The 27,760-nt window shown below is 42.8% G+C and overlaps 1 protein-coding gene across 2 annotated transcripts in view; it reads left to right on the forward strand.

The window, feature by feature from the left end:
* Positions 1-27,246, forward strand: part of CDK15 (cyclin dependent kinase 15) — a 98,370-nt gene extending 71,124 nt beyond the window's left edge. The window contains exons 11-14 of one of the 2 annotated variants that reach the window (XM_044937298.1): positions 6,555-6,603; positions 10,483-10,622; positions 21,683-21,824; positions 25,450-27,246. In XM_044937298.1, coding sequence (XP_044793233.1) covers positions 6,555-6,603; positions 10,483-10,622; positions 21,683-21,792 — 299 coding nt within the window. In that variant the 3' untranslated portion in view covers positions 21,793-21,824; positions 25,450-27,246. Of the gene's footprint in view, positions 1-6,554; positions 6,604-10,482; positions 10,623-21,682; positions 21,825-24,580 lie in introns of both variants that reach the window. The other variant, XM_025278005.2, reaches the window with a different exon arrangement.
* The last annotated feature ends 514 nt before the right edge of the window (positions 27,247-27,760 follow it).

Below are 27,760 nucleotides of genomic sequence, written 5' to 3' on the forward strand. Positions count from 1 at the left end.
ATCGGTTTATGTCAACTTTGATTTCTTTCACCAGTGTCTTATAATTTTTTGTATGTAGTTCTTTTTTCTCCTTAGGTAGATTTTTTTCCTAGATATTTGTTGTTGTTGCAGTGGTGAATGGGATTGATTCCTTAATTTCTCTTTCTGATTTTTCATTGTTAGTATATAGGAATGCAAGTGATTTCTGTGTATTGACCTTGTATCCCATGACTGCTGATTTCACTGATTAGCTCTAGTAATTTCATGATAGTTTCTTCAGGGTTTTCTATGTATGGTATCATGTCATCTGCAAACAGTAAGAGTTTACTTCTTTTCCAATCTGGATTCCTTTTATTTCTTTTTCTTCTAATTGTCATAGCTAGGACTTCCAAAACTATGTTGAATAATAGTGGTGAGAGTGGACACCCTTGTCTTGTCCCTGATCTTAGAGGGAATGCTTTTAGTTTTTCACCATTGAGAATAATGTTTGCTGTGGGTTTATCATATCTGGCCTTTACTATGTTGAGGTAGGTTCCATCTATGCCCATTTTTTGAAATGTTTTAATCATAAATGGGTGCTGAATTTTATTGAAGGCTCTTTCTGCATGTATTGAGATGATCATATGGTTTTTATCTTTCAATTTGTTAATATGCTGTATCACATTGATTGATTTGCATATACTGAAGAATTCTTGCATCCCTGGAATAAACCCAGCTTGATCATGGTGTATGAGCTTTTTAACATGTTGTTGAATTCTGTTTGCTAGAATTTTGTTGAGGATTTTTGCATCTATGTTTATCAGTGATATTGGCCTATAATTTACTTTTTTGTTGTCTTTGCCTGCTTTTGGTATCCGGGTGATTGTGGCCTCGTAGAATGTGTTTGGAAGTGTTCCTTCCTGTGCAATTTTTTGGAAGAATTTCAGAAAAATAGGCATTACCTCTTCTCTAAATGTTTCATAGAATTCCCCTATGAATTCTGAAGCCATCTGGCCCTGGGTTTTTGGGAGATTTTTGATCACAGTTTTGATTTTGTAATTGGCTTGTTCATAATTTCTGTTTCTTCCTTGTTCAGTCTTGGAAGGTTGAACTTTTCTAAGAATCTATCCATTTCCTCTAGGTTGTCTATTTTATTAGCATATGGTTGCTCATAATATTCTCTTATGATAATTTGTATTTCTGCATTGTCTGTTGTAACCTCTCCTTTTTAATTTCTAATTTTGTTGATTTGATTTTTCTCCCTTTTTTTCTTGATGAGTCTGGCTAGTGGTTTGTCAACTTTGTTTATCTTCTCAAAGAAAATGTTCAACTTTCAAACTTGCCTCTTACAATGTACTTTGCTCCTCCTGCCTCAAATTCCAATTGAACTCAAAGGAGAACTCCTTTAAAGAGAACTGCAGAAGGAGAAGATGGAGGAAAGAAAAGTGAAAGTGAAGTCATTCAGCCGTGTCCAACTCTTTGTGACCCCATGGATTGTAGCCCATGGAATTTTCCAAGCAAGAGTACTAGAGTGGGTTGCCATTTCCTTCTCCAGGGGATCTTCCTGACCCAGGGATCAAACCCGGGTCTCCCACATTGTAGGTAGAGGCTTTACCTCTGAGTCACCAGGGAGATGGAGAAGAATCTGATCTAATGATTTACTATCATCTTTGGAAGGAAAAGGATAATAAGCTACCTACAGATCTATGATTTGAGAGGTTATTGAAACCAGAGAAACAGACTTGTCTTGAAATGGCATTGGATAAAATGACTGTTTTCCAGTAGTCATGTATGGATATGAGAGTTGGACTATAAAGAAAGCTGAGTGCCAAAGAATTGATGCTTTTGAGCTGTGGTGTTGGAGAAGACTCTTGAGAGTCCCTTGGACTGCAAGGAGATCTAACCAGTCCATCCTAAAGGAGATCAGTCCGGGTGTTCATTGGAAGGATTGATGTTGAAGCTGAAACTCCAATAATTTGGCCACCTGATGTGAAGAGCTGAGTCATTGGAAAAGACCCTGATGCTGGGAAAGATTGAGGGCAGGAGGAGAAGGGGATGACAGAGGATGAGATGGTTTGATAACATCACCAACTCAATGGACATGAGCTTGGGTAAACTCCAGGAGTTGGTGATGGACAGGGAGGCCTGGCATGCTGTGGTTCATGGGGTCGCAGGGTCGGACATGACTGAGCGACTGAACTGAACTGAAAATGACTGTTTGCGGATCACTCTCTCATTGATCGCTTGCAGTTTAACTACTGGGAAAAATCAATGGGGGCAAGGCAAGGTCACTCAGCAGCAAATTATCTGCATAAGCATGGAGGGCTGGCCACAGACAGGCACAGGACTTGCCTTTATAACAGCAACCTGGCTGACCCTGGACCCCTCAGCCCCTCTTTATGGGCTCACGTAGCTACAGAAGAGATGTGGGAAGAGAGTCAAGCCCAGTCTACACAAGACACAGAACTTTAAGTTCAACGTTGTGTCATAGCCTCCTGGGGCCACTCTTTCAAGTCATCCTGTACTTTTTAGGGGCTGATTTTTCTCTCATAATGCTTCCTTTTTCACATCCTTGAAAAACATGTGAAGTAGGCATCAGACATGATGTTCGGCAATTTTTATGTCCATTGATCAGTTGAATTTTCACAAGCCCACGTAAGGAAATGGGCCTCAGAGAAGTGTGTGGGAGTTGCTGGTGAGTGGTCCACCCTGCCCTCCTTACTAGACCAGTGTCCTCTCCTTCATTTAGTGCTACTCTATAAACATCTGGAGGTCATTAAACATTGTGCATTTGTGTGTGCTAAGTCACTTCAGTTGTGTCCAACATTTTGTGACCCCATACACTGTAGACCACCAGGCTCCTCTGTCCATGGGATTCTCCAGGCAAGAGTACTGGAATGGGTTGCCATGCCCTCCTCCAAGGAATCTTTCCAACCCAGGAATTGAACCTGTGTCTCTTATGTCTTCCGCATTGCAGGTGGGTTCTTATCACTAGTGCCACCTGGGAAGACCCCATTAAATATCATCATAACACAATAATGGACCAATGTGGGCCTCGCCCAGGCTCATTGACGCAGGCTCTGTGGGGTGAAGCTGAGGCTTGCTTTTGGTTAAAAACTCTCCCAGGTGATGCTAGTGTGCTGCTTGGCTTGAGGACCACTGTGTGAGACTAGGTGTCTCTCCAAAATGAAAGGTAGAACCAAGGAGAAAAAGTAAAAGAAATAAGACTGACGTTGATTGAGCACCTACTACAGGCCAAGTGCTTAATCTTGTCTTATCCTTCCAGGCAACTGGAAAAGAGTTCCAACTTTACAGATGAGAAACTTCTGAGTCACTTAACTATAGAGGTGGAGTAATTTCCCCCAAATCCCAGAGCTCAGAAGTGGCAGAAAGAAGATGTGTGAGCCCAGGCTGTGTTCATGTTGCTACACCACAAAGCTAAGGCACACACCTCTGGCCCACACCAAAGACTCAGAAATTAAGCCAGGCTTGTAAGAACTCAAGCTTGGAACACATTAGAATTTCAGTAGACTGAAACAGCAAGTTATGGGTTTCCAAGGAGAACAATAAGGCAGAGATACCTGGGAGGAAAGAGAAAGATGTGATACGCTACATGAGAGAAAGAGGCAGAAAGAAAAGCAGCAAAGGGTAAGGAAATACTTATACTACACTCACTGTTCTAATTCTCACAATAACCCCGTGCAGTAGGAGCTCTAATTGTCTCCTTTCTGCAGATGGGAAAATTGAGACCCAGTGAGCAACACCCTCAAGTCACACAGCTGGTTAAATGGCATGTTGTTGCTCAGTCACCAAGTTGTGTCCAACTCTTTGTGGCCTCATGGACTGCAGCACGCCAGGCTTCCCTGTCCTTCACCATCTCCCGGAGTTTGCTCAAATTCATGTCCATTGAGTCGATGATCTATCCAACCATCTCATCCTCTGTCGTCCCCCTCTCCTTCTGCCCTCAGTCGTTCCCAGCATCAGGGTCTTTCCCAATGAGTCGGCTCTTCACCTCAGGTGGCCAAATTATTAGAACTTCAGCTTTAGTCTCAGTCCTTCAACAAATATTCAGGGTCGATCTCCTTTAGAATTGACTGGTTTGATCTTGTGGCATTAGTGTGGATTCAAAACGCAAGTCAGAGTCCCAACTACATACAGTTTACATTTCCCATCACTTTTCAAAGGAAGAGAAAGAAGGAAAAGCCAAGAGGATTTATTTTGTTTAATGCTGAGGCCAGCACATTCCATTCATTATCTTAATATATCCATAAATTCAACAAATCACTTTGTCCTTGTGAGGTGACCATGACTTCCAACTTGAGGTACAGAAACAGGCTGGCCATAGTGAAAATGTCTTGCTTAAGGTCTCCATGAACCTGAAGCAGCAGTTTCAAACCCATGCTCAACAAGAATACTAAAGCCAGCAATTGTATTAAAAAACTAAATGCCCAAACCCCCAGCACCTAGGGCTCGTCGAAGGGATAAATACAACATGGGAAAGCTTTGAACTGGATTTCACTACACTGATTGCAAATTGAGATATGACTGGTGAGGACGTATTTTAATTTTGTTTGGCCAGGGAAAACTATCAATAGGCAGCAGAAAGTGGTTTGGAAATGAAAGTTCTGAATGAATGCCAGGTATTCTGATCTTTACTGGTTATTTGAATTTGGGCACAATCACTCGAGAGAAAGTAAATAACCAGTATAGACAAGGACTTCCCTTAGTGCCCACCTGGGACTGTAAAATGACAGCAGAGTGGCTCACTTTTCTTTGAGTGGGGGAGGTATCCTTGCTTTATAATGTTGTGTTAAGTCTCCACTGTACAATGAACTGAATCAGCTATTTGTGTGCATAGATCTCCATCTTGGACCTCCCTCCTAGCCCCAGCCCCCCACTCCACCCCTCTAGGTCAGCACAGAGCACTGAGCTGAGTTCCTGTGCTATACCGCAGCTTCCCACTAGTGATCTGTTTCACACATGGCAGTGTGCAGAGGTCAAGCTCAGTCTCCCAAGTGGCTCACATTTGATTGTATCTGATCTTGAAAACTCAGCTTAAATCATGTTCTTTGATCATGCCTTTCACTCCCCAACTCTTAACACCATAAAGTCCATCTTTAATTGAACTTCCTTTTGAAGTTACACAGTAATATGTGATTTTTGTTTAAAAATAAATGTAAGAAAATAAGCGTAGAAGTGAATAGGGTAAGCCCCCATAACCGTTATCACAATCAGGTGAGTGGTCTTCCTGGGTTCTTTTCTGTACACTTACAGACACCAATAGGTTGGTATTATCAAAACCATTTTTTGCCTGGCTACATTAGATTCTTTGTTGAATAAACAGTCTTGGTGTATCCCATTCCTATTGGAGTTGGAAGAAGAAAACTTTTAAAACCAAAATGATTACATTTCAGACCCAAGGAAAGTATAAAGCAAAGATATAATTGTGGATGAGAGTTGAAATACTCTTTTCTCAATTTGGAGTCGGAAGTAGGATTGAAGCAGCCCCGGCTTGTGTCATTGCAGCCCCTTTTATCACTTTACACAGAGTAAGCATTTAATAGTATTTCTTGAATGAATACAAAATCGTCTCCTTTTACAGATTTCATTTTGGATTAAACAATGTCAATATATAAAAAAAAATAGAAAACCACGCGTCCACATGTACATGTAGTAAGGAGTGCTCCAATGAAAATTAAAAATCTTATTATCATCCATGTTGGATTATTCAAGCCAGGATTCACTTCTGTACGTGAAGTATACTGTACCTGACAAATAAAATTAGTCCCATTCCTTTTTACCGTTTTTGAGTCTTTGAGACTTCGCCGCCTCACTTGTCACATGAATTTTCTTGGAGGGGAGCACTTTTGTTTTCTCAAATGAATTATAAGCTTGGTAAGAGTGGGGAAGTTTCTCACGATTACCTGTGTGTTCTCCCAGCACTCACACGTGTTCTGCACACACCAGATGTCGAGTATCGTGACTGTATTAGTTTAGTTTGCTAGGAATGCCATAACGAAGTGCCACAAACTGAGTGGCTTAAGCCATGGAAATGTATTGTCTCACACTCTGGAGGCTAGATATGAAGCTGAGGTGTTGTCAGGATTCCTTCCTTCGAGGCTCTAACAAAAGGATTTGTTCAGGCCTCTCTTCTTGGCTTGTAAATGGCTGTCTCCTTCTGTCTCTTCCTTGTCTTTGTCTTCCTCCATACATGTCCATGTCTTTATCCAAAGCTTCCCTTTTTATTTGGACCCTGGTCATATTGAATTAAAGCCCACTCTAATGACCTCATCTTAATTAATTATATCTATAACAATCCTATGTCAAAATAAAGCTCAATTCTGAGGTATTTGAGGCTCGGACTTTGGCATATGAATTTGGGAGAAGGACACAATTCAACCCAGAATAGTGACCATCCACAGAATCATAAAATTTCAGAGGGAGACAAGCCCTTAATGTCATTTAGTTTGCCCATCTGATGACTGGATTCTGTCTTACCCAAAGCCAAGAGGAGCGTTTAGAATTTTAATAGTATTTTTGGCAACAGGATTCTAGGATTGTTTTTGTCTTTTAACATGTCCGTGTATGTTTTTCAGAATGGTTCCCGCTGCCTAAGCCTCTGAGCCTTCAGAATGTCTTCAACAGGTAAGAACCGCCTTGGAAAGCTTACCTTTCAGCAGGGCTGAAGGGACATTTCACTCAGCCTCAGTCCCCTGAACACTCAGCCCCTGAGCACCTTGATCTGGGGGTCCAAACCCCATGAAGATGCCTCTTGAAGAGGCAGCCACCTGTGAGTCTGTTAGTTTTTCTCTATGAACCATTTTACTTTCAGTGAGTTTGGTCATTAAAATTGTTTTGTGCCCCTTAACCATGCCCGAGGCCCTGAGAACGAGGGAGTGTTGGCCTGTAAGAAAACCTCGTGGGTTTATTATTCTTCAACACAGAGAAACCAAATAACATCATTGAGTGGCTATTGGAAGAGGGGGGCAACGTGATTCATGGAGGTCATGCTTTCCCAGGCCCTTTCTACGCAGTCTCAGCTCAGACCAGGGCAGACTTTTATTACCAGCTTTCAACAAATCCCTAGTTTCTTTTGCAAAGTAAAACAGATAATAGAGACATTCCCGGAATAGTTAGCTAACTAAGCTGTGCCAGGCAACCTCAGGGCTAAGAAGAACTCAGTGTTTTCGGACAATGACCAATTACAATAACCAGTATTATTTGATCTGAGAGTAATTAGCCAAGGCTCTGTTCTTTTTGCTTCAGTGAGGAGGCAAAAAGGGCAGTGAGGAAAACATCAGAGACAGGGGAAAGGAGCTCAAATGTCAAAGAAAAACACACTCTCGCAGGTGGGGAGAAGGGAAAGACATCCCAACTGAACGTTTGAATGCTGTTCTTCCCTGAAAATGTGGTAGGGTTTAACCCAGCCAAAGTTTGTTTGATTTTTTTTTTCATAGTTACTGTTCATGTGCTTTAAAAAAGCCTCCATAGAGAGTGAATATCAGAGCACAAAGAGTAAAATAGGTCGGAACACAGAACTGTGGACTAGCAAAGGATCTTTTTTTGGGAGGGACGATTCTCCCCAGGGTATCCCCGCGCTCCACTCTTATTTTCAAACGCACTATATCACCTGAAACTCTCCTGTTTGGAGACAGGTTCCAGGGAACTGCTGTTTATCATTTCATCCAAGAAGCACAAACTTTCTCTTGCTAGCATAGTCAGGCTCCCCAACCCCTAGCTAGAGAAATCTAGACTTTAGTGCTGTCCTGTGGCTTCCTTCCATTTCACCACTGGCTTCCAAAATAATGGTAGCTCCAAACCTGCAGACCATCTTACTACTCTATGCTGCTGCTCTTGGAACCGTCACATGGCAGGAAAATCGCTGCAAGCCCCCCGAAGTTACCCTACCAGCCCTTCCTTCAAGGTCGAGTGGGACTTGGATTGGCCCAATATCCCTCTGGCTTTTCTGACCGTATGCAACACCTCTGCCTTAGCCCAGCTGCCTTAGCTCAGACTGTCTTTGCTCAGATTCTCAAAGTTAGGAGTAATGTCTAGAGATGCGCTATCTCATACCATAACCACTACCCACATGTGACTATTTCAATTTAAATTATTTAAAATTAGATAAAAAATTGAGTTACTCTACAGATTGATTGTATAGCATGAGAAATTATATCCAATATCTTATAATAAACTAGAATGAAGTAAAATCTTCAAAAGAAAACCCCCCAAACTGAATCACAATGCTATATACCTGAAACAAGTGCAATATTGTAAATCAGTTGTACTTCAATTCAAAAAAACAAAATGAGTTGCTCAGTTGCACTAGCCACATTTGAAGGGCTCACTAGGCACATGTGAATAGTGGTTACCATATGAGATGGGGCAAAAATAGACTATTTCCATCATCATGGAGCAGGTGGAACTGGCAGTAGAAGAACTTGACTGCCAATGCAGGAGACACAAGAGACGTGGGTTCGATCTCTGAGTCAGGAAGATCCCCTGGAGAAGGACATGGCAACCCACTCCAGTATTCTTGCCTAGAGAATCCCATGGACAGAGGAGCCTGGCAGGCTACAGTCCATGGAGTCGCAAAGAGTTGGACATGACTGAAGCTACTTAGTTCATCATCACCGGAAGTTTTGTTAGACAGCACTGGCCTAGATTATCACATGAGAAAACTCTTGGCTTTGAGAAGGGTTTTGTCGTGGAAAGGGGACTAACGTTAGGACGGATGCCCTGGTTTGAGCACATATCCAACTCCACCATCCTATAGTGAAAATGGACTGGCTAAAAATTTTTTTAGACGATTTCCCCTGATTCTCCTTTGAGACTGATACTGAGTCCTACTGATTTGTACCCGCTTACCCACTCCAGACTCCTATTTCATTGACCTGAAAACCTGTGCCTGGGCAGGGCACCCGTGATGGAGAAAATATCCGCCAGCACTTTGGGTTACAATCTCTTAAAGCAGCCTCCACCTCTGGTTCCCTTCTCTCCTAACTGGCCTGGAAATTTGCAAGGACTGGGGGTTTGAAAATTTCTTCTCTGCCTTAAGTCTGTGAAGCAATTACTCTTGAGTTTGAGAGTAAAGTTCTCTGGTTGCAGAAACAGTTTTATGTCATGGGAATCAAATACCTGAGTTTTTATGCAAATCTTATGCAAAAATTAGGCAAATTCCGAGTCAGGGTCAGGGCTTCCAGCATCGCTGCATCCTGGTACCTGGGGAGGAAAGGGTATCTGTGGATGGCTTCAGGTTGGTGTGTACATTCAGCATTAAGAAAGCCCATCTGTTTGTGTTTATTTGGGGAGTTGCATGGCAATGCAACTTAGTTCTGAAAGTCAGGCATTAGTTCTGCAGCTAACTGCCTCTCAGAATCAGCAGTTTTCTGTCTTGGGCTTTCCACTTGTAAACCTGTCTGTGGCCTCTAGAGACGGGTGTACTTGAATGATTGGCACTAGATTAGCAAAGACTTTCAGACTTTGTAAGTAAATAGGAAGCATGAAGACCCACTGGGCTTTCAGGGTCAGACCCTGCCACTCTCCATGGCTTCATAGCAAGCCCGTCTTCTCTTTATCCCAGGCCCACCAGCTGGCCTTTCTTTCTTTCTTTAAAATCCTTGTCTCCGTCTCACCCTGGGGGTCTGCAACACCTGCCCCTCCCCCGCCCCAGATCCTCAGTTCTCAGCCCAAATGCTGCTTCCTCAGGAGAGTCTTCCCTGACCCCCTCCTAAGTCAAGTATCTGGACCTTCTTCACAGTTGTGTTTATGCATCTGTATGACCATTTAATTAGTGTCTGATTCCTCTACTGGATTAAGCTGCCAGAAGAGAGCATTCCTGTATCCCCCAGATCCAACCACCTACATAGTAGTTGCTCAACTAATGGATTTGCTCTACTCCAAATTTATAATTCAGCATAAGGTCAACTTGAGGATTTGTCCTTACTGTAATTTGGGTATTTAATTATCTTTCTTGCTTGTGCTCTATCTCAGGGGAAACCAATAGAGCTTCTTAGAGAAAGCCCTGGGAGCTGAGCTTCAAAAATGCTGTAAACAAGCCTTTTTTCCCACTCAAGTTTCACCTTCCAGGATCTCTTCTCTCCTTCCTCCCATTCCAGAATTCTGTGCTCACCACCGTTGGAGCCTATTTCCAACTGGGCTTTTCTGCTTGCAAGGGGCTGCTGTATCCCTCAAAGAAAGAATCCTTAATTATATATTTCTGTTTCTATAATTACAATTTTCAGGTCTTTTATGTACACAGGGTACCCAGAGCCATGGTGGAGGGGGTGGGCTGGGAGCTGAATGATGGAATGCTGAAGTTTTCCCTTCATCTTAGTCACAGGACAGGTAAAGTTTCAGCGTGGGGGCTATTTTTCCATTGCCATCAACTTTACTAGTCCCAGGAAAACTCTATCTATCTGAAATTTTTCTAGCCACCTTCTTTTCTTTACTTTTCTTCTTTCCCCCTTGACTTTTCAGAAACGAGGCCTCTGGAGAAATTCTGTGTCTCTCTCATTTTTCCAGGCTGGGCAGGGCTCCCGAAGCGGAAGATCTGGCCTCCCAAATGCTGAAGGGCTTTCCGAGAGACCGTGTCTCAGCCCAGGAAGCGCTGGTTCACAATTATTTCAGTGTCCTGCCGGCTCAGCTGCACCAGCTTCCAGATGGTGAGTAAAGGAGTGTGTGTGTGTATGTGTGTGGTGGCGGGGGGTGGGGTATACATGGACACACATAAGTCTTGGTGTCTGTTTTCTTGAAGCACTGGAGAATCACAGAATTTGCAACCAGAAACATGCTTAGAGCTGGGAAAAGCAAGACAGGACAAAATCTTGCCCAAGTTTTGTTTGTGGCTTTCTAAAACTCATAAGTTGAGGGTTGAGGTGACATAGGCCTCCTTGTAACCATCCAAACATTTCCCCTATACACACACCTAGAAAGTAGAAGAGATGTAAGTTGCCTTTGAGTTTGCTTTCGCTAGCATCTGCCAGGAAAAGCCAAACCAAAGTTTCTAACAACCCCCTTAGCTCTTTCCGTTGAGTAAGATGATAGGTGACATGGATACATCAGGAGAGGAGAGCTGGGCCTGTCGTGATTGGTAATCTGATGCTGCCCAAGGAAGTGCGGGTGGGGCATGGGGAGAGGGGAGCATCCTCCCAGGCTGGATGCACACGGAAAGCACAAGTTATTCTGAAATCAGCCTTGCTGCCTGGGCATGAAGTCATCCTCCAAATCTGAAAACTGCTGAGGGGTCATGTGGCTGGAGCACTCCTCATGTTTCTCAGAATGTGGCAAGGAAGGGCTGTGCGGAGGTTGTAGGTACTCCAACCATGGCCCTGGCTGTTTGCCTGGGACCCTCCTTAGGTGGGGTTGCTTTCAAAACACCCACCATTCAAGTGAAAACAGTTTTTACAAGTCCTGAGCCAGAGAAAAGAAAGCTAAGGAAGGTTAGCTTTCTGACTGAGAGGAGGGAACTGGAATGGGGTGTGGTCAGGAACTACTGTCCAAGAGGCTCAGACGCAGGGTCTGACTGATGTCTCCAGGATTTGCAGGCACAGCTCCACAGTACCTGGGATGTGATTTTGCATCCATCCAAAGCTTTTAATTTGGGGTTTCTCAAGGTATTTTATTATTAAAGTGAGTCATTTAGAATCTCCAAAAATAACCATAATCATACAATCGGGGTTAATGTCATACTTAACCCTGTAAGAAGAGTCGGTCATCAGTATTTATTAAGTTGCCGTTAAGTGTCGAGAACATATTAAGTGCTAGAACATTTGAGGGAAAAAGGAGGCTTGTCCTTGACCTCAAGGAGCCTATGAAGTGGGAGGAAAAGAGGGTGAGGAAGAGGAAACAGGACACCCTGGTACACATATTAGCACAAATCATATCTAAACAGCTAAAGTCTGTGCATAATCAGCTACAGATGTTCAGAGAATATGTGTGCACTGAAGGCAGTTCTCGGAGGAACCGCTGTAGAATAACTCCAGTAAGACGGATGAGACTGGAGGTGACTCCGGAGAGGAATTTGAAAGGAGGGGAGGGACACGGCTTGGCATATGGGTAGACTAAGAGACATTCCAGGCGACTTAACAATTCTTACTCCCTTCTTGGTACCTCCTCCCAAGCTTTATCCCCATCCCCCACTCCCATCTCAATACCCTCTTCCCAGTCTGAGCCCCAAGATCCCCCCTTCTTAGCTTTCTCCTCTTGAGATTGGGACTTTTCTAACTCCCACTTCATGCAAATATACGCACTGGGGGTGTGCACACACACATTCACACCCCTTCTCTCCACTTAACAACGTATCTCCCATGAGAGATATATATAAATAAATAAATATAAATAAATCCTCCTCCAGGATTTATTATTCTAGGTCCTGAGAACTACTGAGGACCTTCAGAGTTTTCTGGGTACCAGCTTTTCCTTTAGAGTAATTAGCAGGAAACAATCACTGTGCAAACGGGATGTGTTTGTTAGAAACTCGGGTTTTGATTCTTCCTGGTCATCTGAAGCAAAGCCACCAACAGAGGGGCTCCATTGTACGTGTGTGTGCCTGTGTGTGCATACACACACGGGCACAGGAGAGGGACCCATCTGTATTCCTTCTCTGTTCACCCAGCCACAGAGCCCAAATCTACTTTGACACTTTTAGAAAAATGAAAAGATGGAATCTTGCAGGAGCCTGCCTGCGCTAAGGGGGGAGATGAGGAGTGCTCACAGCAGGAGGGAAGTTGACTTTTCTTTATACATATAGGGGTTTTTCCATGCAGAGTTTAAATTATGCCTGATAAAAGGAGTTTCGTGGATGTTTCAGTTCTTTCAAATTCTCCTGGCTTCCTCCCAATTAAATGAGGTTTGTCAAAGCCACAGGGCTCTGCTGCTGCTGCCTCGGCCGACAAGCACTTCCTGCAGCGACATCTCGAATCCCCAAGGGAGAAGATGAAAGGGCCAGCGCCAAGAGACAGGGGAAGGGGGGCAGATTGTGTGTGTGTGTGTGTGTGTGTGTGTGTGCGTGTGTGTGTGTGCGTGTGTGTGTGTGCGCGTGCTTGTGGGGGTGCAGTGTGCAGAAACAGGTTTAGATACAGATTGACAGATAGGACGTGGACAAGAAGGTGGGGAAAGCACAACTAACTACCAGGGAAACTGGAAAGAAAAACAGAGGAAGAGAAAGCAGCACTGAAGCCAGTTTGGGCACCTTGAGAACAGTGGCCACCACCACGTGTGACATGATGTCACCATGTCTTCTAAGGGTGCCCTCTCTTGGCCTGGCAGTGCCAGTCTATGTTTTCATTGTTCATGGCAATGAGCCTTTATTAAGAGCCTCCTTTGCAGATAGGGTGCACCAAAGGGTCCTCTCAGTTCCCAACCCTCAGGGACCCAGAGTCTCCATCCCAGGGGTGGGCTCCTCCAGGCGTAAGGACTGTGCAAAAGTCAGATATGCTCTTGTGAGTGCTTTGTAAAGAGAGTGTCCCTGCCATAATTATGCAAGAAATTTTGCTCTCTGGTGGCAGTATGGAATCACTTAGTGGGTTATATTTGTATCATTTTATTATTCTGGCTTTATTCCGGTTGCAGGATAACAAAGTTGTCACTTTAAAATATATTCTGTTTCCCCTTTGATCTGGGAGATGCCAGCTCTTATTGTCTGCCCTCTGACGATTTAAGCATGAAGCCTGAGTCTGGGAACTGTGAGAAGAGTGGAAGGACAGCCTACATCCCAGCAAAAGCGTGGCACACGAATCCGCCCCCCAAACGCCAGGGCTGTTCCTATCCATCCATGTGTGTTTCCATGAAGCTGAGAGGTCCCAGATACCACTGTCCCGAGGCTGTGGCAGTAAGCTTATGGCCAGAAGAAATCAATGGGGAAGGAGTCACTTGCCACAAAATCCAGGAATTCTAGGCTTAGTTCCCCTTCGGAGAGCAATCTTAAGTGGAAAAGCGTGATTACTAGAATGGCAAGCATGGGGAAATTTCTGCCAAGCGCTGACATCCTCCCTTATTGACTCTTGAACACCTGAAGAAACATTTGTGGAAGGAGAAATTATTGGTAGTCTCTCTCAAAACACACCCAACAGCAAGCTAATTGCTTTTGCAGATGGCCGGGGAGACGCTGTACCCACACAGCCATCGGCTTATGGCCACACTTGTGGTCCTCACAGCTGAGCCCGCAGTGCAGGACGTCAGCTGGGGCAGCTAGGACCTAAAATTAGGCCCTTGGCAACTCTCTAATCTTAGCTGCAGGTTCAGCTTCTTCGTTTAATTCCCTTTGCCCTCAGCATGAACTTGGGCTCTGGGAAAAGAACGCTGCTTAATGATTTGAAAGTGAGGGGAGTAGAAAATCATTAAGCTGCCCCTTCTAGAAACTGGCTCCACTCAGTTCTTGCCAGGCTTCCAAATGTTACCCTTGGAAAGTTAAAACTAATTTTGGAACGGAGCCATTTGGAACCACAGACACTGATCCAGAAAAGTTGTGTTTTTTTTTTTTTTTTTTTATCTCGGGCAGTAAATGCCACGTGATTTAAGAGTCTGGTGCTTAAGCCATGGTCCTTGATCGTCAGAACATCAAAGGCTGTCTCTTTCTGTGGGTTGGTCCCATTTTGCTTTCCAAATCCCAGGCTTGAGCCTCTCCCATTCCTTCCTGGACTAAATCCCCCTTCTCCTTTAAAACAGGTTTCAGCATCTTAAAAAAAATTAAAACTTAAAAGCTTGCAATTGTTTCACAAGTAATTTTGCAAAAACAATTTACCAGAGTCCTTTTTGTCATCACATACTTTGGTACCTGTAGGCATGGCATTGACCTCTACCCTGGAGAAGGAAATGGCAACCCACTCCAGTATTCTTGCCTCGAGAATTCCATGGACAGAGGAGCCCGGCAGACTACAGTCCATGGGGTCTCAAAGAGTCGGACTTGACTGAGAAACTAACACTTCATCACATCACTCTACTATCTATACTCTGGCAATTCATCAGCAAGCCTTATTCATTTTGCCCCCTTAAAATCTGAGAAATTTTTTGTTTTGCTCCAATAAAAGAACTTCCAGCCTTCTTTTAATAATATCTCCTTAATATGTTTGAAGGTTCCTCAATATCATATTACAAAGCTGGGTTCCCTTGACCTCTCTCTCCACATACACAAACCCCCAATATAGATTCTGTTTCTTTTACCTTTTAATTATTTTGTTTCATTATTCTATTCTGACCCTATTCCAACTATTCTGCTTATCTCGAGACTATGAACCCACCATAGGCTCAGATTTCTAACAGAGTGGGAGAATTATTTTCCAGTTCATTCATGGAAGATTTGCTGAGGGTCTATTAGATATGAGGGGCTTCTCTGGTGGCTCGGTGGTAAAGAATCCACCTGCTAATACAAGACATGTAAGAGACTCGGGTTCAATCCTTGAGTTGAGAAGATCCCCTGGAGAAGGAAATGGCAACCCACTCTAGTATTCTTGTCTGAAAAATCCCATGGACAGAGGAGCCTGGCAGGTTACAGTCCATGCAGTTGCAAAGAGTCATACAAGACTGAGCGACTAAGCACTTGAAGATTAGATAGGAGATTGAAGGACACAAAAATGAATTAGTCTTAGACTCTGTCCTCAAAGAGCTTACAGTCCTTAAGGAAATGAGACAAGAAGATAAACAGCCATAGACCAAGTGTGAAGTGCTCTGGGAGTTCAAAGGAGGCGAGATTAAACTCCAGCTGTAGGGGCCCAGGATGGGTTGGTGAGGTCTTGAAAGATGATAAAGTGAAAGTCGCTCAGTTGTGTCCAACTCTTTGTGACCTTGTGGACTATACAGTCCATGGAATTCTCTAGGCCAGAATACTGGAGTGGGTAGCCTATCCTTGCTCCAGGGGATCTTCCCAACCCAGGAAATCAAACTGGGATCTCCTGTATTGCAGGCAGATTCTTTACCAACTGAGGATCAGGGAAGCCCTGAAAGATGATGGGGAGGAAGGATATCCAGGGAGAGGAAAGTCATCCTCCTCTGAATGCCATCTAATGTCATCCACAGGTGTCTTCTTTGTTAAAATAGTGCAATCCTGACTCATATTCCATCCTAAGTTTTACTCTTTGTCACTGTATGCCTTCTTGCAATGACATTCAATTTAAACATTCTTTAACATGTACTAGAAAAGCTTAGTTTAACTGTTTGTGTGCTAATGATATCAAATCTTACTCTGTTTATTGCTTTTGTTGTCTAGTCTAGTCAAAGTTTAACCAGAATATTTTGTCATTCCACAGGTCAGGGTTTAGAGGCTGGGTTTGGTGGGGAAGGGAGATTCCAAGCCAAGTCTCTCAATCCTATTCTGTTTCTAGGAGTTTGTAATTTAACTCAGACCACTCTGTCTACACCCTTTGGAAAAGACTCTGATGCTGGGAGGGATTGGGGGCAGGAGGAGAAGGGGACAACAGAGGATGAGGTGGCTGGATGGCATCACCGACTCGATGGACATGAGTTTGAGTGAACTCCAGGAGTTGGTGACAGACAGGGAGGCCTGGCGTGCTGCGATTCATGGGGTCGCAAAGAGTCAGACATGACTGAGCAACTGAACTGAACTGACTCTGTCTACTTTTTAAATCCTCCACTAACCAGTACTTAAGAAGCAAGTTAGAAAGTATCCTCTATAACACACTTCTTGACCTTCCATGCTCAGTGTTATCCCCAGCCCATTTTAATACACTAGAATACAAGTTGTTGGGTTGTGATTTGGCTTATGTGTTGTGTAGAGTTGCCTTGGTAGGAGAAGTCTGACTTAACCAAGTTCCTCAGCTCTACCAAGCTCTTAAGTTGGTTAAATTTGTTAGCATCATGAACTGAATCTCCAAATAAAGATAAATGCTTCAGGAAGGAGTTAGAGACCTTTTGACAAGAAAAGGATCTTGGGACTCACTGTTCCATATCTTCATTATATGGATGAGTCCTTAATACCCATAGAAGAAGAATAGTGTCTGCTATTTCTTGGACATCTATGTGTTTTACATAAATTTTCATTCAGTATAGATAGTAACTGGCAAGGATGGAGCTGTTTTCCTAATATTACATATTAAAAAATTGGGGCCAATTACTCAAAGTTATACAGCTAGTAAGTGGGAGAGGCAAGATTTGACTGTAGGTCAGACTCCCAAGCCACTCTCTTCCACTCCTCATCCTAGGGAAGATGTCACATGCCCCCAGGTAACATATTTAATATCTCACAACTAAGAGGACTCAATCTTATCTTTAATAAAGACTCAAACCCTTGATCTCTTCCTTAATCTTTAATGTCATCTTGTGTTTGTTAGGGTTTTGTTTTGTTGGGTTTTTATTGCAGGGCGGTGGGGGTGTGGAGTAACACAGTCACCCTTGGGTTTTAAGATTTCTTAATCAGTGGTGGTTATTATTTTTTCCTTACTATTACTTATTCGGAAAAGGCAATGGCACCCTACTCCAGTACTCTTGCCTGGAAAATCCTATGGACGGAGGAGCCTGGTAGGCTGCAGTCCCTGGGGTCGCTAAGAGTCAGACATGACTGAGCGACTTCACTTTCACTTTTCACTTTCATGTATTGGAGAAGGAAATGGCAACCCACTCCAGTGTTCTTGCCTGGAGAATCCCAGGGACGGGGGAGCCTGGTGGGCCTCCGTCTCTGGGGTCGCACAGAGTCGGACACAACTGAAGCAACTTAGCAGCAGCATTACTTATTCAGTTTTGTCAGAAAAATATCAGGAATCAAATGCAACGGAAAACTGGGCAAACATATAAAATAGCAAATTACACAAAGGAAATGAAAAGAGCACCCTAACACATGGGATAAATAGGCAGTCGAACTAGTGATTAAATAAATACAAATAACTCTTAAAGTAGTTATTTTTCACTTCAACTTAATGACTCCCCGTGCTGGGGAGGTTGTAGTAAGATGATTCTCTGCACACGGTGGTTTTAGTTGGGGCAACCTTTGCAAAGCATTTTGCCATACCTACCAGGAGCCATAAAAATAACATTCAACCTTATACTTAGGTTCCTGGAAATCATCCAAAGAAACAATTGAACAGGGGGGGGGAAAAAAAACCTAGATGCATAAAAGTGTTCATTGCAGTGTTGTCTATAATTTTTTTTAAATAAAGAAACTAAATATTCAACAGAAGAACTGGTTGGATAGATATTATTATATTGACTCAGCATACAGTACTATGTAACCATTTAAAACGGTAATTCGCAGGAGTGTGGAGTAGTATGGAAATGTTTATGCTAAAAGAAAGTGGGATACAAAATTGCATATTATAACGCACCAGTGAAAATGTATTATGCATATCAACAAAACTGGAATGTAGAGTACAAAAATAAAAATGCTCTTCTAGTTAAAGGGAATGGTGGGTAATTTTTTCCTTTTTTCAGTTTTCTTTCATGTGGATGTTATATTGCCTTTAGTGTTTAAAGGAATGAGGTAAGACAAATGTACAGGGAGTTCAAGCTCTGAATTGAGAGTTAAAGAACCTAAGTTTTCTTCTTTTCTCCTCCAGCATCACATGTATTATTGGCCTTCATAAATCTCAGTTTCTCAGTCTGCACAATGGGTTAACATTAGTTTCCTGTACCCCATATTAACAGAATGTTTATTTTATACAGCTTTTAACTCACTGAATTCAAGAGTTCAATGTAAATGTGGTCCTGGGAGAATGAGAGGAGGGAGGGAGAGGAAAAGATAAATAGGCACTAATTAATTTTAAAAGGAAAGATCATCTGCTTTAATCGGAAATGCATATGTGCTGTGCCCCTAGTCAGAGTTTTAAGTGCACTCCGTGTTAGTTAGCAACTTCAATTTAAAGTACTGTGTGATCCTTTGGGCTTTGAAGATATGAAGCCTATATACATACACATGAGCTAAAATTACCGCGCAGTCACGGAGGCTGTGTGCACTCTGAATAATTAAATGCACTAAGCAACTCCAGCTGATGGATTGATGATGTGTAAGAGCAGCGCAAAAACCACGTGACAAGGGAAATTACAAGACATTTAGAAATGATGGTTTAATTTCCAAGCTTTCTTTTCTACTTGTGCTTTCTCTTTCAGCCATTACAGGCTAGTAGAAGAGATTTGATTATCTTGTTTCCTGTGAAAGGTTATTTAGCCCCTCAATCCCATTAAGTCACTCTCTGCACTCCAGTGCACTGAGACTCCACCAGGTTATCAGCCCAGGAAGAGTAAATGGAGACACCAGGATCAGATTTCTAAAGGAAGGAAAGTTAAAGCAAAGTTTGAAAGTGGTGACAGGCAACAGCCAAAAGCTTAGAACTCAATTAGACTGAAAGACAGCTATGGCATTATCTCATTCCGAAATGATCTAAATACATAAGAATCTAAAAGTTTTAAATAAACTTGTCCTACTGTCTAGATGACTAAATTTCCCTTCTCAAAAAATTTTTAAACACTCACTTTTGTATTTATTTATTCTAAGTGCAAAGCAGCTTCGATAATTATGCTGTCAGATTCAGTAAGCTAATGAGCAGTCAGCGAATGGAAGGTTTTGCATTTGTGCGATTGCTACAGGAGAACCACTCGGCTGCTTTTTTCCTTCTTTTTTTCTTCCCTCTTGTTTTCTTTTTCTTTTTCTATGAGTTGGGAAGGAGAGTCGGGCAGTCCATGGCCAAATTGGAATCCCTTTGATTAACTGGTTGCTTTCCCAGCACTGTTCTGCCGCATGTGTCCCCCCCACCCCCATCCTCCTTCCCGTCTCCTCCCTCCCTCTCTGTCTTTCTCTTTCTCTCTCTCCCTCCCTCTCTCTCTCTCTCTGCCTCTCCCTCCCTCCCTGTCTGTCTCTCTCTTCCTCTATCTCCCTCTCTCTCCCTCCCCTCCCTCTTTTTCTGCTCTCTCTCCCCCATCTCCCTCATTGCCGCTGAGGAACTGTTGCTTTTGAGGGACATTTTTCATGTCACTGTCCCCAAGGCAAGAGGATGTATCTCCCTGAGGGAAGCTCCCAAAATGGTCTGGACTTGAGCCAATTTGAGAGTTATCTGTAAAGTTTAATATGCACTGCTTATTTGAACTGTTTATGCTACAACAGGAGCTAAAAAGAAAGTAGAATACAAAATTGCACATTATAATGTGCCTGGGAAAATACATTATGTATATCAACAAGACTTGATGCCTCCCCTTTCCAGTCTGGCAAATATGTAATTCCAAACCCAAGGAGTCAGGGTTTACCCCAGGCAGCCAAGGCAGAGCAGGCATTGCAAGTTTATTTCTCCCCTTTTGGTGTGAGGAGCTTCCAGCAAACAATATTGATGCGTTTTATGCTTGTGGTGCACCAAAGCTGGAGCTTCTCTTTTTGTGAAATTGTGCAGTATTTAGAGCAACCTGTTTGTGCAGCTTGTGAGCCTTGAAAAAGTGATGCCCAGGTAGAAAGATGTCCTGAGCAGGTTTTATCCACGTGCTTTTGTGACATTGTGGCTGTTGCCCCTGGATATTTTTCTCAGATGGTATCTGTGCTGATGCTACTAGCTAATAACAGTGGCTAGTTAACTAGTTAATAACAGTGGCTACTAGTTATTAAGAATACATGGTGTGGGACTTACTTGGTGGTCCAGTGATTAAGACTCCATGCTTCCACTGCAGGAAGCCCAGGTTTCATCCCTGATCAGGGAGCTAAGGTGCCACAAGCAGCAAGGTATAGCATGTGTATCTTATTTCACTACTCTGGAAACCCCAATAAAAACTATAATAAGGGAATTTAATTGAATTAATTATATATATAAATGGGCTTCCCAAGTGGGCCTAGTGGTAAAGAACCCACCTGCCAATGCAGAAGGACGCAGAAGACATCGGTTCAATCCCTGGGTTAGGAAGACTCCCTGGAGGAGGGCATGGCAACCCACTCCAGTATTCATGTTTGGAGAATCCCGTGGATGGAGGACCCTGGTGGGCTGCATTACTTAGGGTCACAAAGAGTTGGACATGACTGAAGTGACTTAGCATACACACACACACACACACACATATATAGTATCAGAACAACCCAAGATGTTTGGCATGTATTATCTTCTTTAAACTTACAGCAATCTGCCCAGAAGTTTTATTATCCCCATTTTGCAGGTGAGCCCCTTAAAATGTTAACTTTTAGGGAACTTGGCCCATATCTTTAGCATAATAAGCACCCAGGAATAATATCCATTTAACAAACAAACAAATATTACCCATTTAACTCATTTATAAAAATGCAAACTGCCAGCATTCTGAGCTAACCAAATGTATAATATACATATATTCTGCCCCCTCCCCATTTTTTAATTTACAAAAGTTGCAGTTTAGAGTCTATTTAAATAGATTGCCAAAGGAATCTAATGTAACAGAAATTTGAAACTTTCCAAAATGTATCTGACCTAGCACCAGGCTCACTGCCTGTTGTCGCTGGGACTCCTCGCCTTGATTTTGGCCCTTGTTGTTAGTGTGTGTGCGCCTCCCAGTTCCACTCCTAGTTTTACCACCTTCAACACCAAGCCTAGTGCCTTACCCAAGTGTTCATTTGGTAACTGTGCATTGAAGTGAATTGAATCGAGCAGAAGGCACTTAACAGCTATTCAGTAAGTGAGTTATCCGTGAGTCAGTATAAGTTATTGGTGGATAAATCCGGCTCACATTTTGACATCTCTTTGGGTGACAAATATTACAACAGACATAAAAAAACACACCATGAAAGATTCCCAGGAAATAATATGTTGGTGCTTTTCTCTTTTGTTCCCTACAGAGGAATCATTGTTTACAGTTTCAGGAGTGAGGCTGAAGCCAGAAATGTGTGACCTTTTGGCTTCCTACGGGAAAGGTCACCACCCAGCCGGGTTTAGCAAATGCTGGTAAAAAGAAAGGGTGAGATTACCAAGATCTTCCAGGTAAGTGGTTCCAACAGTGTGGGTCCTAGGATGGAACTGAAAGTTATTCACTATCCAGTGAAGACCTGGTTCCTGGGTTCAGAGATCTCTGTCCTGTGCCTGGCTCTTCATTCTCACTCTGGGCACAGAGGCCTAAGCTCCACAGGCTGTGAGAGGAGGTGGCATCAGCGTGCATCAGCTCCCCCTCCCAGGGGAGGGACAAGACTCCTAAGATGACCCGTACATGTCATTGTAAGGCCTTGAGCTGGTGCACTGGAATACAGGACTCCATTGGCATGTTGTTGCTGCTGCTGCTGCTAAGTCGCTTCAGTCGTGTCCAACTCTATGCGACCCCATCGACGGCAGCCCAACAGGCTCCTCTTTCCCTGGGATTCTCCAGGCAAGAACACTGGAGTGGGTTGCCATTTCCTTCTCCAGTGCGTGAAAGTGAAGTCGCTCAGTCGTATCCCACTCTTTGCGACCCTATGGACTGTAGCCCATCAGGCTCCTCTGTCCATGAGAGTCTCCAGGCAAGAATACTGGAGTGGGTTGCCATTTCCTCCTCCAGGGCCATTGGCATGTTAAGTTCCCTTAACTATGTAATTCTGTCAGCTGACAAGACAAAAATCAGACGTCAGGGTGACCAGCTTTCCCCATTTGCTCGAGACCAAGGGGTGCCCCAGGATGTGGGATGTTCAGTGCTAAAATTGACACAGTCCTGGATAAGCCAGGATGGTTGGTCACCATAGCGGTGCAAATTACCACCTGGCTTGCCCCCAGGTGCCAGAGAAGACCTGATTCAGAGTCTAGCCCCACCTAGGAGGTGGTTTTGGAGGATTGTGAAAACCCAGTCATCACCGCTGCAGGCTTTTGCACCACTGGTTACAGAGTGTCCTCTGCAGGGTGCGCTCTGGGAACCACCAGGACCTCATGGTCCTGGGAGACAGGAGCCATCCACAAATGTCACAGACTCGGCTGCTCTCAGGAGTCTCCTCCATCAGCCTAGGGCAGCCCAGGCTTCCAAGGCAATCCTGAGGGAGAAGGGTGCTGTTGAGGTTTTTCCTAAAGCTTCCATACCCTAGAGTTCTGCTGGCAGGCACAGGAAGCCAGGAGGGACAACTCCTAAAGCCACCACAGTCCAGACATTCGTAGATCTTATAAGAGCATTTCCACGGTGAGGAGAGGGGACAGTAATCCAGACAGAGGAGTCAAGGTGAGACCCATGCACAGAGCCAGCCATCCCTGTAGGTGACTCTGGCTATCTCCCAGACCACAAACAAGCCTAAGGTTTGACCATACATCAGGCAACTACAGTTTGTCATGCTTCCCAAAAGAACTTTTGGGGTCTAGATGGCAATGACTGGCATGCTCCCTGCACCACCCTCGCCCCAATGTCATTCACATAGCAGGATTCAGTTCTTTGCCAGTTTCTCTGTTAAAGACATATACACATCAAGAATGTCTGTCTTTTGGATTTTCTAAGATCATTGTGTTTAGAAATTTGGGGGAATCAGGAAAGTTTAGAATTATAGTTCTTCCTCAGGTATAATTCTGAAGTTTATATTTTGACAATATACCACTGGAATTACAATGGGCAATACAATAATAATAAGGTTATTTTGTGAGTAAAATATTTCTAGAGCAGAGATTTTACTATGTAATTATGCCATTTTTAAACCCACTAGTTATGAGAGTAGGATGTACTTTGGCTACATTCTATAGCATGAAAGATTTGCCCTTGATAAAATTATCAAAGACATTGATGGAAATGGTCTTGGATGGTAGTGCTGCATAAGAATTAATAATTATTTCTATTGAGTTGTTATTCTGTTTTACTAAGCAACCAGAAGGTAGGGAGATTACCCGCCTCTCTGAACTACAGTCAAAGAATTGTTACCTGTAGGTGTAAATTGGTCACAATAGAAAATCAATTAAAAGCAGCATGACAGACGTGATGCCTGTGCCAGCAATTGAGGAAGGGAGAAGGCAGACTGAGTATGCACTGGAGTGATCTGCTGTCCTGAGGGAGTATGCACTGGAGTGATCTGCTGTCCTGAGGGAGTATGCACTGGAGTGATCTGATGTCCCGAGGCCTCTGGTACTAATGTAAGGAGATAAACCCGTAGGAGATGAACCACAATAAGGAAAAGCTGGAGCAATTAAACTGTTTAATAACTGGGTTGGGATGATCAAAATCTGGAAGTGCCAGAGTGAGGGACTAAAAGTGGTTATCACATAGACACTTGGGGCCTGTAAATCTTTTCCACTAAATTGAATTTATGTTAAAATATTCACTTTTCAGGAGATTCAAAATGTAAATTGGGATATTAGGACTTATAACTAGCAGCAGTGCCTGAAAATTAAGACTCTGAAAAGATCTTCAAAATGTCAGTTTCAGGTATGGAAAAAATGTACACTAACATCTACAATAGAGAAATGGGACTAAACTTTACTGGGAACATAACATGTGCCAAGCACTTTACAAATAGTTTCAAAGCTTTGTGTGTTTTGAACAGTTAGGGTGTGGTGAGGTATAACTATAGTTTGTACATTTGGAGATAAATTTTGATTATTTTTAAAGCTTTCTCAGGGAAAGCTTTCTTAGTTCTTATTACCAGGGTAAGATGCTACCTCTGTTCATATCTGTTATCAAGCTTTCTATCAATATCTATGTAATTCCATCAATAACTTTGCAACAATATTGCACAGAATTTCCCCACTCAATCTGTAAGATGTTACTCATGATTTTCATTTTTTTATTCTTTGTTCACTTCCAGGGCTATTTTACTGTTGCTTCAGTTTTAATTTGCTTCAGCTTACTAAGAAGCTACAAATCTAACTCCACACTGGACCAAGGGTTTTATACCATCACCTGTGATGTGGAACATTTTAAATACAATGTCCAAGGCAACAGCGCATAATACTTGAAGAAAAAGCAGTGAACAGTTATCGCTATTGTCATTTGCCTAGAATTTAACAGAGATTGGCTCAAAAATGAGACATAGACAGAAATCATCTGAGAAGAGAACTTCTGGATAATTTCATCCATTTCATTATTTGATAGAGAGATCCCTGGGCCAGAAGGAGAACAGGACAGATGGGGACAACAATTGAAAGACTTTGGAGACAGAGCTCAGGCTTAACAGAGGCCTGTCACTCCTGTGTTCACTTACGATTTTCCCCAACAAAAGGACTTCTGTGGCCAAGGAGAGGATTAGGCTAAAGTTTAAAAAAGCCTCCAGGGAAGGTGGTTTCTTGGATAAAGTTGTCAACAAAATTACTTGCTGAAGACTCTTTGTTATGATTTCCTAGGGGGCGCCTCTTCCTTTGCTAACTGGATTATCAAAACACATGACCACTCCATCCCAGCCAGACTTCAGTAGGAGTTTGGATTGAGATGCTGGTTAGAATTAAATTTCAGGCTGTCCTCTTCTGCTGAACTCTATTGTTTGTGATGATAGCAAGAGTGATGAGGAATCTCAGCTCTGATTTGATGGCAGAGATACGGAATAAAGGCCAAGAGTTCCAAAGTAGTAATTCAAGCCCTACTGCACCATCAGACACACATGCATGTGTGCACACACATAAGCCTCAAATAAAGTGAGAGATCTGTCTCAGCTAACACGTGTTTCATTTTCTACAATAGGTCCTTGGTCCTTCTGAAAGAAGCTAGGAAACTCAAATTACTTCATCTGAGGATCATCTACCCAGGAAATGTAGTAGCCTAGAAACCAAAGACCTCTATATGGCCTTCAGAAGAACAAGGAAGAACTAATTAAGAGAGAATTTAAAAATAGTACCTATGCACTCGAAGTCTGAGATGAAACTACATACAGATAGTCCAGAGAAATCTTCCTTACTGAGTATTCAATTTTAGTAAGGCATTTGGCAAAGCCTGTTCAGATATACCTGAAAGAGGGAACTGTGTGGGCTGGATGATGGGATGTGTGTGCTCAAAGAACAGTGGCCTTGCTGGAGAAAGGCTGGCAGTGGTGTGGTATGAGGTTCAGCCCTGAGTTCTATTCTAGTCAAATGTTTTTATTAATCACTTGAATAAAATCAGAGAAGGCATGCAATTTATTCATACAACTCATTAAAGTAAGTACTGTTGCCATTCATTTATTACTTCCATTTTACAGAAGAAGGAAACTGAGGCTCAGAGAAGTTAACTAACTCCTCCATAGTAGCACACCAGAGTTAAGGTACAGATCTTAGGCCTGGCTCTCTCCAAGGTCTATGATCCTTCCAGTCATCATATACCTATCAAATCTGTAGAACACACAACTCTCGAAGAAGCAGCTGATGTTTAGCATTGGATCATGATTCAAAAGACTGAGATATTGCCAAAAGCTGATGTGTACACTACACATTCGTTCCGGATTTAGAATGATCAAATTCCAGAACACTGACAGCACCAATGCTGCCAGGGATGTGGAGCAACAGGAACTCTAATTATTGGTGGGAATGCAAAATGCTAGAGGCCACTTTAGAAGGCTGTTTGGCAGTTTCTTACAAAACTAACCACACTCTAAGATCCAGCAATCATGCTCCTTGCTATTTACCCAAAGCAGTTGAAAAATTATGTGCACAAAAAACCTGCACACAGATGTTTATAGCAGCTTTATTCCTAATCACCAAACCTTCGAAACAACCAAGATGTTGTTCGGGTTGAGGATCATCTACTCAGGAAATGTAGTAGCCTAGAAACCAAAGACCTCTATATGGCCTTTAGAAGGCCATATGCCGTTCAGTCACAACATATGAATAAACAGACTGTGGTACATTCAGAAAATAGAATATTATTCAACAGGAAAAAGAAATGGAGCTGTCAAGTCATGAAAAGACATGGAAGAAGCTTAAATGAATATTACTAAGTGAAAGAAGCCAATCTGAAAAGGCTACATCGTACATGATTACAACTGACAATCTGAAAAAGGCAAAACTATAGAGACAGGAAAAAGATTGGTGGTTGCCAGGGGTTAGGAGGAAGGGAGTGATGAATAGGCAGAGCACAGAGGATTTTTAGGACCGGGTAACTACATATGACACCATAATGGTGGATACATGTCATTCGTTATAAATTTGTCCAAACCCATAGACTATCACCAAGACTGAATGCTAATGTGAAACGGACTTTAGATGACAATGATGAGTCTGTGTAGGTTCATACAGTGTGACATATGTAGCCTTCTGTGGGGGATGTTGATAATGGGGGAGGCTGTGCATGTGTGGGGGCAGAGTGTATACAGGAAATCTGTAACTTCTGTTGCATATTCCTCCAAGCCTAAAGTTGCTCTGAAAAATAAATACTAAAAAAAAAATTTTTTAACAGAAAATATAAAAACCTAATGAACAGCAAGCCAATACATTTCTACCAAATTTCATGGTTTAATTTCTTAAACTTTAGGTTTAAAATGTCAACAAGTTAAATAAAGTTGTGACTTAGTGGATATTGGATACTGGATATTGGCTTAGTGGATATTCATATTTAAAGTATAATATGAATTAATAGTATGTTTGTATGTTTGTGAACTCAGTTGTGTCTGACTCTTTGTGACTGTATGGACTGTAACCCACCAGGCTCCTCTGTCCATGGGATTTTCCAGGCAAGAATACAGGAGTGGGTTGACATTCCTACTCCTGAGGATCTTCCCAACCCAGGAATCAAACCCGTGTCTCCTCTGTCTCCTGCATTGCAGTGGATTCTTTACAACTGCGCCACCTGGGAAGCCCAGTAGTAGGTTTGACTGACCACAAAAATAATGCTAATACTTGTAGGTGATTGGAGAAGGAAATGGCAACCCACTCCAGTACTCTTGCTTGGAAAATCCCATGGACGGAGGATCCTGGTAGGCTACAGTCCATGGGATCACAAAGAGTTGGACACGACTGAGCGACTTCACTTTCAGTTTCACTTTTGTAGGTGATATAAATGAAGGAATAGGATGGTGTCCCAG

This window comes from Bubalus bubalis, chromosome 2 (assembly GCF_019923935.1).
Source record: "Bubalus bubalis isolate 160015118507 breed Murrah chromosome 2, NDDB_SH_1, whole genome shotgun sequence".
NCBI lineage: Eukaryota > Metazoa > Chordata > Mammalia > Artiodactyla > Bovidae > Bubalus > Bubalus bubalis.